Raw genomic sequence first — 13,865 nt, 5'->3', positions numbered from 1 at the left:
ACAGTTATTTTAAGAAGAAAAAGGTAAAAATAATCCAACACAAAATGTAATGAATATAAGAAAAACGAAGAGAGCTCTGGAAATCAGAAGAAAGAAGGCCATATATTTGGGGATAGAGTAGAGTGAGGTTAAAAAGACGGTGTCATGTTAGCTAAATATATGAGTCTAGGTAAGGTTTCTAAAATTGGTGATGAGTAGTGAAATCAGAGAAGGGAGGTGCAGTATGAAAATTGGAGAAGTGCTGGGTATATTGAAAGAATGATACCTCAGTCACTTTGGGAGATAATGGGAGATGAGAACAGAACCAAGACTGGGACAAAATTGTGGAGGGTTCATTTTATTTGGGAGACAAAGTAAGGTTCTTTATGTTAGAGAGATGAAAAGATTTGCACCCTAAAAACTAAACATCAAATAAATTCCAGGAGGCAGAAATCTTATTTTATTTCTCTTTTTTAGAGACTTGCACAGTGCCTTGGAATAGAGTACAATTTTTTTGGTCTGCTTAATGAAGGAGGGAGAAAATGGAAGTCAGGCACAAATAAGTTCATAAATTTGTCTAATATGTTAGAAGACTAGTATCTCATTTGGGGAGCACATATTACCATATTGAGAAGCAAATTATGGTATTCTCTGTAAATGTAAAAGTTATGCAAAGAAAAAGAGTGCACCCACATATACCTTATCTTATACCATGCTACCATTTTTAAAACTGTGCGTATACATATATGGTCAGTCCTCCATATCCATGTGTTCCATGTCTGTAGGCACAACCAACTGCAGATTGAAAACATTCAGGACAAAAGAATTTCAGAAAGTTCTTAAAAGCAAAACTTGAATTTGCCAGGCACTGGCAACTGTTTACATAACATTTACATTGTATTTACAACTATTTACATTGTATTAGGTATTATAAGTTATCTAGAGATAATTTGAAGTCTATGGGAAGTTGTGCATGGGTTATATGCAAATACTACCCATTTTATATAAGGGACTTGAACATCCGTGGATTTTGGTGTCTTTTGGATACTAGGTTTCTGAATTATCTGTAATCTGCCTTTCTTTGAGGTGGACAGTTTTCATTGCAAATATTAATTTGCATGTTCAATTAAGGATTTTTCATGGTCACATGTTCTTCCTTAGGATTAAGTAGAAAGCCAACATGTATATATCATACAGCCAACTACATGTAGTCATTTCCTTGATTTTAATTATTTTTATTATACTAAAAGGCTTCATGACTGGACTTTCATATTTGATGCTTGCAGTTGTCTTGTCTGCATCATTTCACTTTGTCAAAAATCACTATTTATTTTGGAGAGTATTTAGAAGCAATATTGCTTCTTTTGAACATCATAGTATACTTACCTAGAATATCCCAGAGATGCAGTATCAGTAGCATGTTTTTTCTGTTTATAATGTTATTCTGCTACACATCTGTGGTTTAGCATGAAGCCTTTGGCTTAGGGCATGAAAAAAGTTAAGAATGAAGCAGAAAGAAAGGAAGGTTAAATAAATCATTTGAAACAATATATTTTTTTTTAATAAATTTTTTAATTTATTTTTGGCTGCATTGGGTCTTCGTTGCTGTGTTCTGGCTTTCTCTAGTTGTGGCGAGCGGGGTTTGCTCAGCAGTTGTGGCGCACGGGTTTAGCTGCTCCGCGGCATGTGGGATCTTCCTGGGCCAGGGCTCAAACCCACGTACCCCACATTGGCAGGCGGATTCTTAACCACTGCGCCACCAGGGAAGTCCCTGAAACAATATTTTAATATCACTCTGCTCATGGTGGTCCCAGGTATTAGGTGAACTATCACTCACTATGAAAAAAAGAGTGGAGGGGCAGGGTTATTGAAATGCTTAGTGTAATTTGATTTTTATAGTTATTTGTAATGCTCTCTTAAGAGTGTTATTTTAGATGTTGCATGCTTAAAGAACTGCCTACTAGATCCTGCTTATTTCTAAGGCATTTCATTGCCTTTTTAAAAAGTAAGCTTTCAAAATCAATTACTAATTTTTTTGTGGCTGTTTATAAAGTAACTAAAATGCACTGTCAGATATCAAAAACTAATGCAGAATGATAAAGTTTAAATTGTAATTTTAATTTGACTTTTCTCTCTGAATCTATTTTAAGGAACTGGGACTTGTCATTACTGGAACTCTTCCGGTCTTCAACATAACCGGCCAAAATGAAAATAAGACAAACTTAAAGGTTAAAAGTTAATTGATAAAATTAATAATAATAAATGATAAGCTATGACGTTGAAGCTCAGTGTGGATAAGATATTTCTATAAGGAAATACATACAATGTAACTGTCTCGTGAGGCGGGAAGTAAAAGGCAGCAGCTGCCTATGTGATAACCACCTGGGAAAAAGGAAATGCAGGTCAAGTTCTCAGTTCCCCAGAGCCAAGATTCAACTTAACTCTATTTAACTATGACTTGATGAGAACACAAGTTCAGACTCTGGGAGTAATTACATGATAAATGGACAGTACTATTGTGTGCACATTTTTAAATGCATCTAAGATATCCTTGGAGTTCAGAAAGAAAAATCCAAAGAAAAAAACCATGGTGATGTTTGTATCAGGTGTATAGGTACCTTTTTAGAATCACTGCTCCTCCAACTTACATTCAAAGGATAGTTTTTTTAATTGTCATGTAACATAAGGATCTGATTTAAATGATAGTTCTCATTATTTTTTTCTCTTTTTTTACGATTCAGGAAAAATACTTAATGAGTTTCATTAAAAATATTGATTTCTATAGTGCTGGTAATATTGTCAATGTAATATAATGCTACCAACTTGAAGTTCTACAGGTTTTGAAAAATATGTCTCTTGTACTTGTTAAATTGTCTCATTTTTTTAAAATACTTTTGATTTAAAAGTAGGTTTACATTTCTGTTTCTCAGCTTACATAAGAAGGAATTTAAGAATGTGGGAGAAGTTAAGATTTTTTAATGCTAAATACTCATTTTATAGTTCGGTTGACATTCCTGATTTGAGGGAAATTTATTTCCAGTTTATAATGAAGTGAAGTCGGTTGCACTAAAGTATTGTTTGTTCACTTACTATAAATGTCAGTGGAACTCCTTACTTTAATAATGTGGCCATAGAAAACATTGGTCATTCCTCTTTGGGGGCCCATTACCATTCTTGACTATCTGTTGGTTCTAGTCATCATAACTCAGGAAGGAGTAATTCTCTAACTTCTCATGTAGATTATCTAAGGGATTGCTTGAATTTGGGGTACTTGCTCAGACTAGGGTTGATTCATGGGAAAAGAGCACAGTTGTTGACATGACTTTCTCGTTCTGTGTGCACCTACACAAAATTTAAAATGTTCCTGTGATAACTATTAACTGGATTTTATGATTTTCTTTGTAACGTTTTGATTTATAATTTATATAATTACATTTAAGACGAAAATTCCTGATTCTAAATTTTAACACCATTCACATCCTATGTCCCATAGAAGATTATGATAACAGTTTACCACATGGCCTTTTTGATTTGCAACTAAAACTGTGATGCCCATTGTTTGGTATTTAGAAGTTAGCAGCAACCAGAAATAGTGTTGTAAGAATTTCTGCTGTTTTATTACAAATAAGGTCACATATTGTACTTTTCGCGTATACACAGGTATTATCAGCAGCAAAAATCCATGGTTTTCTCATTCCATATTGCCTAATTAACTTTAAACTGGACATTTTTGTGATTTCTTAAACATAGCATACCATAAAGTTAGATTACACTCACAAACACACACACACACCCCTACAGCTGCTGACTGTACAGCAATTAAGTATTAGTACAAGAAGTATCAAATTTAAAATTTCATATGTCTTTTATACTTTAGCTTTAATCATCAAGATTTCACTTTTTAAGCTAAATAATAATGATACAGTTGTGGGAATATAATCAAAGCTGAGAATCATTGCAAGTTGATAGCAAAAGTGCCTCACCCTTACATATATATATGATTAAGCTAGTATGGAATACAACCATTGTCAAGCAGAAGGATGAACGTATATAATAATTGTGTAGAAATATGTAAATTTTCGGTAGAAAATACACTGCCTTTTGCTGTCTTATTATAGAACCAGCTGATTCTTGGTGTGATGGGAGTTGATGTGTCTTTGGAAGATATTAAAAGACTGACACCACGTTTTACAGTAAGATGCAATTTACTCTGTTGGTAACTTCTGTTTTAAAACTCTGTACTAATTTAGCTTGTTTTTAAAGCACTTAAAAGGAATTCTCAAAAATTTTGTGCCGTTATCTTAGCAAAGGAATTAAATATTTAAAAGGATTCTTAAAAGAGTGTAAAGATATCACGTTATCTTTCTTTATGCTTTAAAATATGTATTTAAGAAATTTTTTTTAAAGAATGTGGATTTCTGATTGCGACTCAGGAATCTTTAAGGTTGTTTCTTATTATTTTTCAGCTGTGCCCCAATGGCTATTATTTTGCAATTGATCCTAATGGTTATGTTTTATTACATCCAAATCTTCAGCCAAAGGTATGTATATAATTTATTTACAGTGATTAGCGTTCTGTAAAATTAATGATTAATGTTCTTAAAAGGTTCGTCACTTTTAAATTCACTATACAGCACTAAGTATAAAGGAACATTATACCTGTAACGTCATAGATGACAAGACCACAGTTTATAATATGTGAAGGTGTGAAAACAGTTTTCGTTTTCTCTTACCTGTTTAGTTCTGAAATGTTTCTATCCACTATCCAGCTAACCAATATTCCTATCTCAGAGGCAGCCATTATCACCTCCTGGGCCTGAGCTTCACACATCCCACTTGGTATTTTGATTAGGCTGTAGGTGGTGAAGGAGATGGCCTGGATAGGTGTGAACTTGAGATCATTATTCATGTTCCTCTATGCGTAGGCCATTTGCATTGCCCTTTTTTTTCTGGTAATTATCTCCCCTTTCCATCTGCCAGGCTTATAAAGATATGTATGAAATTCAAAAAGAAAAAGTCAAATGGGATGGGCTTCAGAAATGGGAGGGGTTTATTCATCAGGGAGTTATGTGGAAGTGATAAAATTCCATACATGAACCATTTTATCCTAATCTTTATGCCTATGTTCCCAAGATATAAAATACTTTCCTAAATGTCTCATCCAACTCATTTCACTTTTCATTAATGCTTCACAGGTAAAAAACTTTATCCAGAAGTAAAATTGGCAAAACCTTATATATTTTTAATTTATAAGCATCTTCAAGTTATTGTTTAACTTTGAAGATAATATTAAGGATACTTTAAACCATGCTGGATGGAAATATATACAGACTTATGCATATTATTTCCTTCTCCCCAGGCATGGAGATTTAATGTTAGTGATGTTTTAGGACACATACAAGTATGTATGTGCATACACACACACACACACACACAAAGTTGGGTCATTAAAAACTTCAAAAAGTAATAATTAAGAACCATTAATATTGAATGTAAAAACATATTGAGTGGTTTTAATTAATGTCTATATTTTATTTCTCACTTTGGAACTTATTTCCATATAAAATCCATCATGATCTAAATATTTGCTAATCGTATGTAGCTGCTGATCACCCTGCATTATTTTTAAAGTTGTTATTTTATTGTAAATGTGGTGTAAGCATATTTTCACATTATTATTAGTCTATCACAGCTCTTTGAAAACATATCATGTTAAGTTCCTCTTAGAGTTGTTCATGATTGGCTAATCATTCTATGATTTTTCCATAATTGAAAATTTTTAAGTCTTTTTAAGAGTTTTTAAAATTTACAGTATTATTTTGTATTATGTTTGTATATCCAGTGTATTTTAAATTATATTCCTGTAAGTAAAGTGATTTAAATGCAGTAATAATGTAATGTGCTGAAGGGTGTGAAGGATCCCAACTTTTACGTAGTTGGACATTTTATGATTGTAAGTCTTAACTCCTTCCCCAGAAAGAACTAAAATATGTCATAGACAAAATAATAAAAAAGAATAATTAGAATAATCACGTATGATGTATATATATAAAACCATCATTTAGAGGTAATTATTTGAAAAGGGTTTTCCCCTTTTCTGCATTCTTGTACTAATAATCAGTATTTATGTAGAAAGTATTTTATTACTATTTGAATGCTGTTAACATATATTTGACTCATATTTGGAATAATCAATTTACTAAAATTTGTAAAGTTACAAAGAAAATATAAATTCTTTAGAAATTCTTATTAAAGCCCAGGTGATTTTTCTTCAGGATTATGTTAGCTTTTCATATTTTTAATATAGGAGATTATTATAAGCAAGTGTGCAACAGAAAAAACTTTTAGAAAAAATATTTAGAAAACCATTAAAAATAAAATGTTTGAACAATCAATGTATTATTTTTTTCAGAAATTCATGCTTGTGAATTAAATATGCTTATCAATTCTCATCATTAACAGGTTAAATATTATAATTTCTTTTTGTGGGTGACAGTGCTTGCTATACAGACAGATACAAGAACCTGATAAAGGATGATATAGTATAAGATAGTTGTTTTAGAAATTGACAAATACAGAGGACCAATATGGTTAGAGAGTATACTAACAAAATTAATCAATTTTTGCATCCAAAATTCACCAATAGAAATAAAGGAAAATAATGCTACATTCCATAGTATCCATTATTATTTAACAAGATCAAAGTCTAATCTTACGCAGGTATCCTTTGCTGAATGCCTTTTGTTTTCTTCTTGAAACTGTAATCTTAATTCACATTGTTTCAATACAATTTTGAAGTTTATAGAAGGCAGAACAAGTGTCCTAAAGCCAAGAATATCAGAAAATAAAGTAGCTATGAATCTTTTGCATATCTAATTTTCTGAGGAATCATTACTTATCTTCTCGGAGAGACTTTTCAAAGTCTCCACCATGACCACATTTTGACAAATGCTGAATTATGTATCCTCCTTTATTCCAGAATGCATTTGAGAATTCCTCTGTTGTGTTTCAATGAAATAACCAGATTAGGTATACTTATTAAAACCTCATTTTTATCAGTCTAAAGAAATATTTATTGTATAAGGAAATTGTGCATAATTTACATTTTAGAAGTCCATATTTAAAATAAACCTACAGTGTTATGACTGAATTCTTCATTTGTTCCATGGATGTAACATTTGATGTCACTAACAAAGGCACAAATTTTAATGTTTAAGACTGACTTTTTAATATCCTGTCGTATTTATATTTTAACACATTTGAATCATATACATTCTAAAGAATTCCTGTTTTTTCCGTTTTTTAAATCACCATAGGGAATTCTCCGACAGTCCAGTGGTTAGAACTCACTGCTTTCACTGCGGTGGGACTGGGTTCGATCCCTGGTCGGAGAACTAAGATCCCTCAAGCTATGGGGTGTGGCCAAAAATAAAATAAAATCAGCAAAGAAGTTGTCTGAGACAAACCATCTTTCTCATTTCCTACATTCTCACTTTTTTTTTCCCTAGGAATAAAAGGAAAACGTTAGTCATTTTGCTGAAAAAAAGTTTGAGCATTTTTACTAGCATTACATATTTTATTCAGTAAAAATATTTTTGAACTTTCATTTCATTTATTGACTCATCATGAGCTTGATGATACCTGTTTCTGATCGAGGAAATGTCTGACCAAAATTGATGACAGGATAGAACGCTTACCCATGTTGATATGTAGTATGATGAATTACCATCTTTCTGTTGCTTCAGCCTATTGGTGTAGGTATACCAACAATTAATTTAAGAAAAAGGAGACCAAATGTTCAGGTAACTGTGAACGAAGTTAGCAGTGCCTTCAAATTTGCTAAATCAGAGTTGCAATTAAGCTTCTCTTCCTAAAAGCATATGATTAATGCTGCCTTTCCTGACAGCAAGCTTCCAGAGCATGAGATGGAGATGAGCATCATTTCTCAATAAGCCAGAGCAAAAATGTTATTAATAATGGCAGAGGGTATGCATTTGCTGACTAAAGATTGCTAGCAAACGATGTAATAACAATAATTGGAGTAATCGCAATTAAATGGCTTCTAAAAAATAGATTTGTTATTAAATATTGTGAAGTTAGTGTCAAATCCATGTAGTCCTAACAATTTGCTTGTAAAATTAACTTCTTAGTGTAAATAAAAATACAATTCTAATATATAATTTCTATAAACCACACAATGTAACCCAAAATTTCTTTGGATTTCTAAGTGTATTTTCAGATTAGCAGTTAGAGGAAGTTCCCTTCACCTAATTAAAAATGTCCAAAATTGCAAATAAATATTATCTGGCAAACTTACTACAAAATCTTTTCTCTGATGGCAACATATTTAAACATTATTCTATGTATGCTTATTTCTATAAGTGCACTAAAAATAATCAGCATAAACGGATACTTCCTGTAGTTTAGTAGAATTTAGCAAGAGCATTTCAAAATTTCAGAGAAAGTTCAATATGACTTAAGGTTTTCTGTGTAATCCTATCATTTCTTTTAAAAAGTTGGTGATGTTATAATGGAGAGGTAGTGTGATATTAAGAGATCATTAAGCTATGAATTAGTAGAACTGAGTTCCAGTTTGTTCTACTTATAGCCAACACTATATCCTTGAGTAGTTCACTAAACCCCATAGTACTTCAGTTTCTTCATCTGAAAAGCAGGAAGATTAAACTAATAATTGTTTCCTATCCTACACAGTATATTCCTAGGAAATTGAATACGTATATTGATCCCCAGCTCCATCTCCTGAAAATTCTGATTTAATTTGACCAGGGATGGGAGCCGGGCTTCTGAAATAGTTTTAAAGTTCCCAGGTAATTCTAAAGTACAGAGCCAATGGATTAATAGAAGCTTCAGTTTCCTTCTAGCTCTAGAATTCTATGACAATCTGAATTTCGTGTTGTTGCATCAGTCTCCATTTCTTTTGTGATTCCTGTAGAGGTTAAAATTCTGTTTATGTCTTTTCTTGATTTATTAAATTGTTTTATGTTACTCCTCTTGCATGTTTCTTTTTGTGGATTACCTTGGATTATACTCATTGCAGTCATGTACATTTTAGTGAATTTTTAGTTTTGCCGTACTTTCAAATATTGCATGTAAATATTGTGATATAATTTAAAAATAAACAACCTGAAAAATGGTTTGTTTTATTTTTGTTTTCCTTCCAAGGAAACTCCAAATGGCAAACTAGCAACCACATAAGACGTCTGAACTTGGAAAATATTTTTTGAGCTATGTAGTATTTTTAATAATACCAACTAATAATTATTTCAAAACATCGCCTTGTGCCTTTTATTTTAGTTCCACAAATGGTATGGTCTTTATATCAGTTGATATTCAGATTTTACAAATGAGAATTGTTAGATATTTAAAACATCAAACAAAAGTACTGGGAGTGCAGGGACTGGATTCCAGTTCTCAAGCCTCTCTTGGTGCTTTCTGAGATGAGAAGAGTTCTGCTTTTGAATTTTTCAATCACTGTACCTGTAATGAGTCTTTTAAAAAATGGTCGGCCAGATTGCCATTTAAAAAGTACAAGTGATGCACTGACATTTTTCTTTTTATGATTTCCTTTTCCTGTCTGTGTCTTTGTATGTTGGATTGGGACGTGATCTTCATATTGCCAATTCTTCCTGATAATGCCTCCTCCATGCATGCTGTTTGGGTCTGGTCATGCTATGCATTATCCATTGCATGTAAGATAATATTCTTATTTATGTTTATATTTAATCATTTTATTTTGACTTTGTTTTTTGGTGAGTTAAAATTTTAATACTGATGTGAGGGTGTTTGTGTAAAGATAATTTATTTCATGAGACGTTAAGCAATTCAGAATAATTTGTCAGCTTTAGAGTATCCTTTTGATAGAAACTTTCTCAGTTTTGTTTTTTAAACAGAGGACTAGAATTATTTTCAATGCTGATTTTTATTTTCTTCTTATAAAATATTACTTTTCCAAAGAGTATTTGCTTCTGAGCCAATAAGATGCTGCCTAAACAATGATCAGTATTTTCACTTATTGAACAATCTAATACTTACTTTCAATATTCTAGAACCTTGTGAATCTAGATATGAAGTTCATAAGCAGTGAATACTTTTTTAATGAAAATGCCAGGCACAGTTGGGATTTTTGTTTTAATTTGCCTTTAAGAATCCCCATTCATCAAAACCAATGGGAATCATATATTTTCATTATTTAAATGGAGCTACTCTTTGAAGGCATTTTTGTCTTTATTATAAAATAAATACATGCCATGTATACTGTGTCATTCAGCATTTGAAATAAATATGTTTAATTTTAATGCATTTTTAATTATTGGCATTGTCTTGGGTAGTCAGCCCTACTAAAACATTGTTTAAAATAATGATCTGAACGTATTTTGGAAGAGCCTGTGAGGCTGAAATTTTTAAAATTCCAGTGACCTTGCACTAATACAGCATAATTTCTATTTATTTATTACTTCTGTCTAATTAGTTATCATATATTGATGGTATTTATTTTAGTAAATATTAAAAATCCAGTTTCTAAATTTTTACAGTTGTAAAATAATAGACACCTCTTATGATTTTATGTTCTAGTGAACTTTGAAATTCTATGGTGTGTTACATTACTTAGTAAGTGTTATAAGAGGATAGTATATTTTTGTTTATCAGATATTTTGATATCCTCATTTTATGATTGAGAAATTTTTTAACTGTCATGTGAGGTAAATTTACCAGGTTAACAGTTTCATTTGATATGTTTATGTAAATAAATAATCTGCCTGTTCCATAGTGAATTTGATTTCTTATTACACACCAGCAAGAAGCAGCAGTAGGACGTGTAAAGCAGGAAAACAGTATTTAGTGAACCTAGGGGTTATTATTCAAGTTAGACTTCAATCACAATAGCTAATCTTTATTAAAATCCTTATGACTTTACTATAAATTTTATCTTACAAAATTGACTTAATTTGACTCATTAAAATATATTGTAAAATTTCTGAGTTTCAAATGCATGAAGCAAACTTGCATCTTTATGCATTTGAAGAAGGAAAAATAAATTTAGAAGAGTTTGTTCTCCTTAGCAAATTCAAACATTTTTAAAACATTTTCCCTCATATAATTTTATTTTTTATGGAATACAAATAATGTATATTACTTACACATCGCCTTTGTTTTATTGCCAAATATGTTATCCACATGGCTGTATTTTTGCTCCTTTCACATCCCAATTAAAGATAAAATCTGTAAGTGGATCTTCAAAAGTCATATTGCCACAGAATTTGTGATTATAAATGTCCTATCTAACACAGGACTCAAAACTCTTCAGTTGGTTATTAATTAAAATTTGTCTGCTATACTTAAAGCTCAAATCCCTAGCCTACTTATTATTATTTTTAAATATATATGAAAGAATATACCTTTATATAATTATTTTGTCAACTTTTTAAGATACCTTAGGTAAGTAACTTTTATGGAATTAATTTCATATTTAAATATCTATTGAGTTATTCTATATACAGCATCATTTTACAATGTCATATATGCTTAATTACTATTTTCTGTGTAGAACCCCAAATCTCAGGAGCCAGTAACTTTGGATTTCCTTGATGCAGAATTAGAGAATGATATTAAAGTGGAGGTGAGTGCAATCAGTCAGCTTGAACAGCACCCTCAGGTCAGATGCTGGTGTCCTTCCAGTCCACAGGGATCTGTTGAGCAGCTTCATTGTGTTGGTTCTGTCTTAGGTGCTATACACACAAAGATGAATGTTTTTTATCTTTAAAAATTTCTAGATCCTGGGCTCTCTCATCCGAAAGATCATATGAAAAGGAATAAATATTTTAAATTGGGTGTGACCTTAGTGTTTTTCTTTCTCCTTCCACAGGTAGAGTTATTTCCAGTATTTCGATACAAATGTAACTTGTAAATTTCAATAAAAAACATAGAGAGGGGGACGTTGCCATAGAGTTGAAAGAAAAGTTGCAGGGAATTGAATCATCCAACCACCCAATAAGCAACATGATGAAAGAAGCTGCCACGTTTGTCTTAGTACTCTATACTCAGAAAGTTTCTATTTTATTTCAAAACCAAAATTGCATGCCACTTCCTCCAAGAGGGCCTTCCATAATAATAGGGATAATCATTAATAATAACATTTATTGAGTACATGATATGTGTCAGTCATGGATTCTCAAGAGCCTTTGAGTAGGTACATTGTTATTGTTATTATATCTGTTGTACTGATGATCTGTTTGAGGTACAGGAGGTTAAATAGCTTATCTCCAGTTACTCAGCTAGTAAGTAGCAGAACCAGGATTTGAACCTGGCTCTTGCACGCCAGAGCAGAGATTTTTAAGATTCTTTCAGATGAGCTAACTCCTTCTCTTATCTATTCAAAGGCCACCATATTTCTTTTACAGTTTGTCACAGTGTGTTTTAATTTGTACTTGCTTTACACACTTTACAACCTTACTCCCTCAATGTAGAACAAGAGAATCTATTTATCATAGTTACCTTAGACTGAGGCATAGTGCTGGGATGTTTTAGGTAAATAATGAATATTTGTTGTAAAGTATTTTGACAGCATAAAGTAGGATCATGTAATGTTGAAGAGCTTGGTTTCTGGACTCTCATACCACTGAGTAACTGTAATTGTATTTAACCTCTCAAGTCTCAGTTTCCCCTCCATCAATCCCATAAAGTAATTGAACACTTTTATTAATTACATTTCAAAAATTAATGACTGGTTGAAAATATTTCATTAAGAATGTTTTTATCATTTTAAGATAATGTAAAATAATGATGTGGTAACTTTTAAAAGAATGTTTCCACACTTCAGTAGGTCAATTTAGTATCTGCTATAAAGTAATTGTTTCAATTTCCCTTAGATTCGAAATAAAATGATAGATGGAGAAAGCGGAGAAAAAACATTCAGAACCCTGGTTAAATCTCAAGATGAGGTAAGAATTAAGTCAGGTTTATTCTTAAATTAAAATGTGTATATTAATAATGATAATTGATATTAGTGGTAAAGCAATATTTATTCATAAAAAGGGACATTTCTAGAAAAGAAAAATTGTTTAAGGCACTCTTTGCTGGAGGGATATTTTTAATAAGATTTTTAACTCTGAAATTTCTATAAAATGTTGCTTTAGATTTCTTGATGTATTCTATCATTTACAATATGTTCTTGAAAATTATATTTTTTAATTTTTTTAATTGATGTATAGTTGATTTACAATATCATGTAAGTTTAAGGTATACAGCACAACGATTCAGTTATACATACATATATATACACACATATATATATATTCTTTTTCAGATTCTTTTCCCCAAAGTTTATTACATAATATTGAATATAATTCCCTGTGCTATACAGTAGGTCCTTGTTGGTTATTGAAAATTATATTTATGTCTCCATTTATTTTTTTACCAGTATAAGAAATAGAATACACAATATGATGTTTGCCATGTTCTTTTAGGCCATTTCAGTCATACAAATTTGAAGTTAATATTTAATAGCTGTATGTTTTGTATGGTTTGTGCATGCAGATGTTCTAATTGTTGAGTTCCATATATTTTTCGTTTGTTTCTTAACTTGTTTCTGGCTTCATTTATCTTCTTTTACTATTTAAGCACTATTTCCCTGAATTTAAACCTGAAATTAAATCCAAAGATAACACAGCTACCGCCATAAAATCACGGGTACAGCTATGTAACACTTGTATTGTTTTATATTGACGGGGAAAAACTCCGTCTATATGAGAAGTGTGTCTATTCATTATCAGTCACATGTGGAATAAATATACATTCGTATGTTTGAGGATTTGAAAAATGTATAGAACTCCCAAGCTTTTGAGCCTGGAAATTTAATTTAAGCTTTT

The 13,865-nt window shown here is 31.4% G+C and overlaps 1 protein-coding gene across 1 annotated transcript in view; it reads left to right on the top strand.

Annotated features, from left to right (window-relative positions):
- Positions 1–13,865, top strand: part of CACNA2D1 (calcium voltage-gated channel auxiliary subunit alpha2delta 1) — a 486,952-nt gene that overhangs the window by 437,596 nt on the left and 35,491 nt on the right. Inside the window, exons 16-20 of the mRNA XM_029233044.1 lie at positions 2,130–2,207; positions 4,098–4,172; positions 4,446–4,520; positions 11,546–11,617; positions 12,867–12,938. Of these exons, the coding sequence (XP_029088877.1) occupies positions 2,130–2,207; positions 4,098–4,172; positions 4,446–4,520; positions 11,546–11,617; positions 12,867–12,938 (372 nt within the window). The remainder of the gene's footprint in view (positions 1–2,129; positions 2,208–4,097; positions 4,173–4,445; positions 4,521–11,545; positions 11,618–12,866; positions 12,939–13,865) is intronic.

Source organism: Monodon monoceros, unplaced genomic scaffold (assembly GCF_005190385.1).
Source record: "Monodon monoceros isolate NGI ecotype Baffin Bay Population unplaced genomic scaffold, NGI_Narwhal_1 Super_Scaffold_2, whole genome shotgun sequence".
Classification (NCBI taxonomy): Eukaryota; Metazoa; Chordata; class Mammalia; order Artiodactyla; family Monodontidae; genus Monodon; species Monodon monoceros.
The sequence above is the reverse complement of the archived record's forward strand: the minus strand, read 5'-3'. Positions and strand labels throughout refer to the sequence as shown.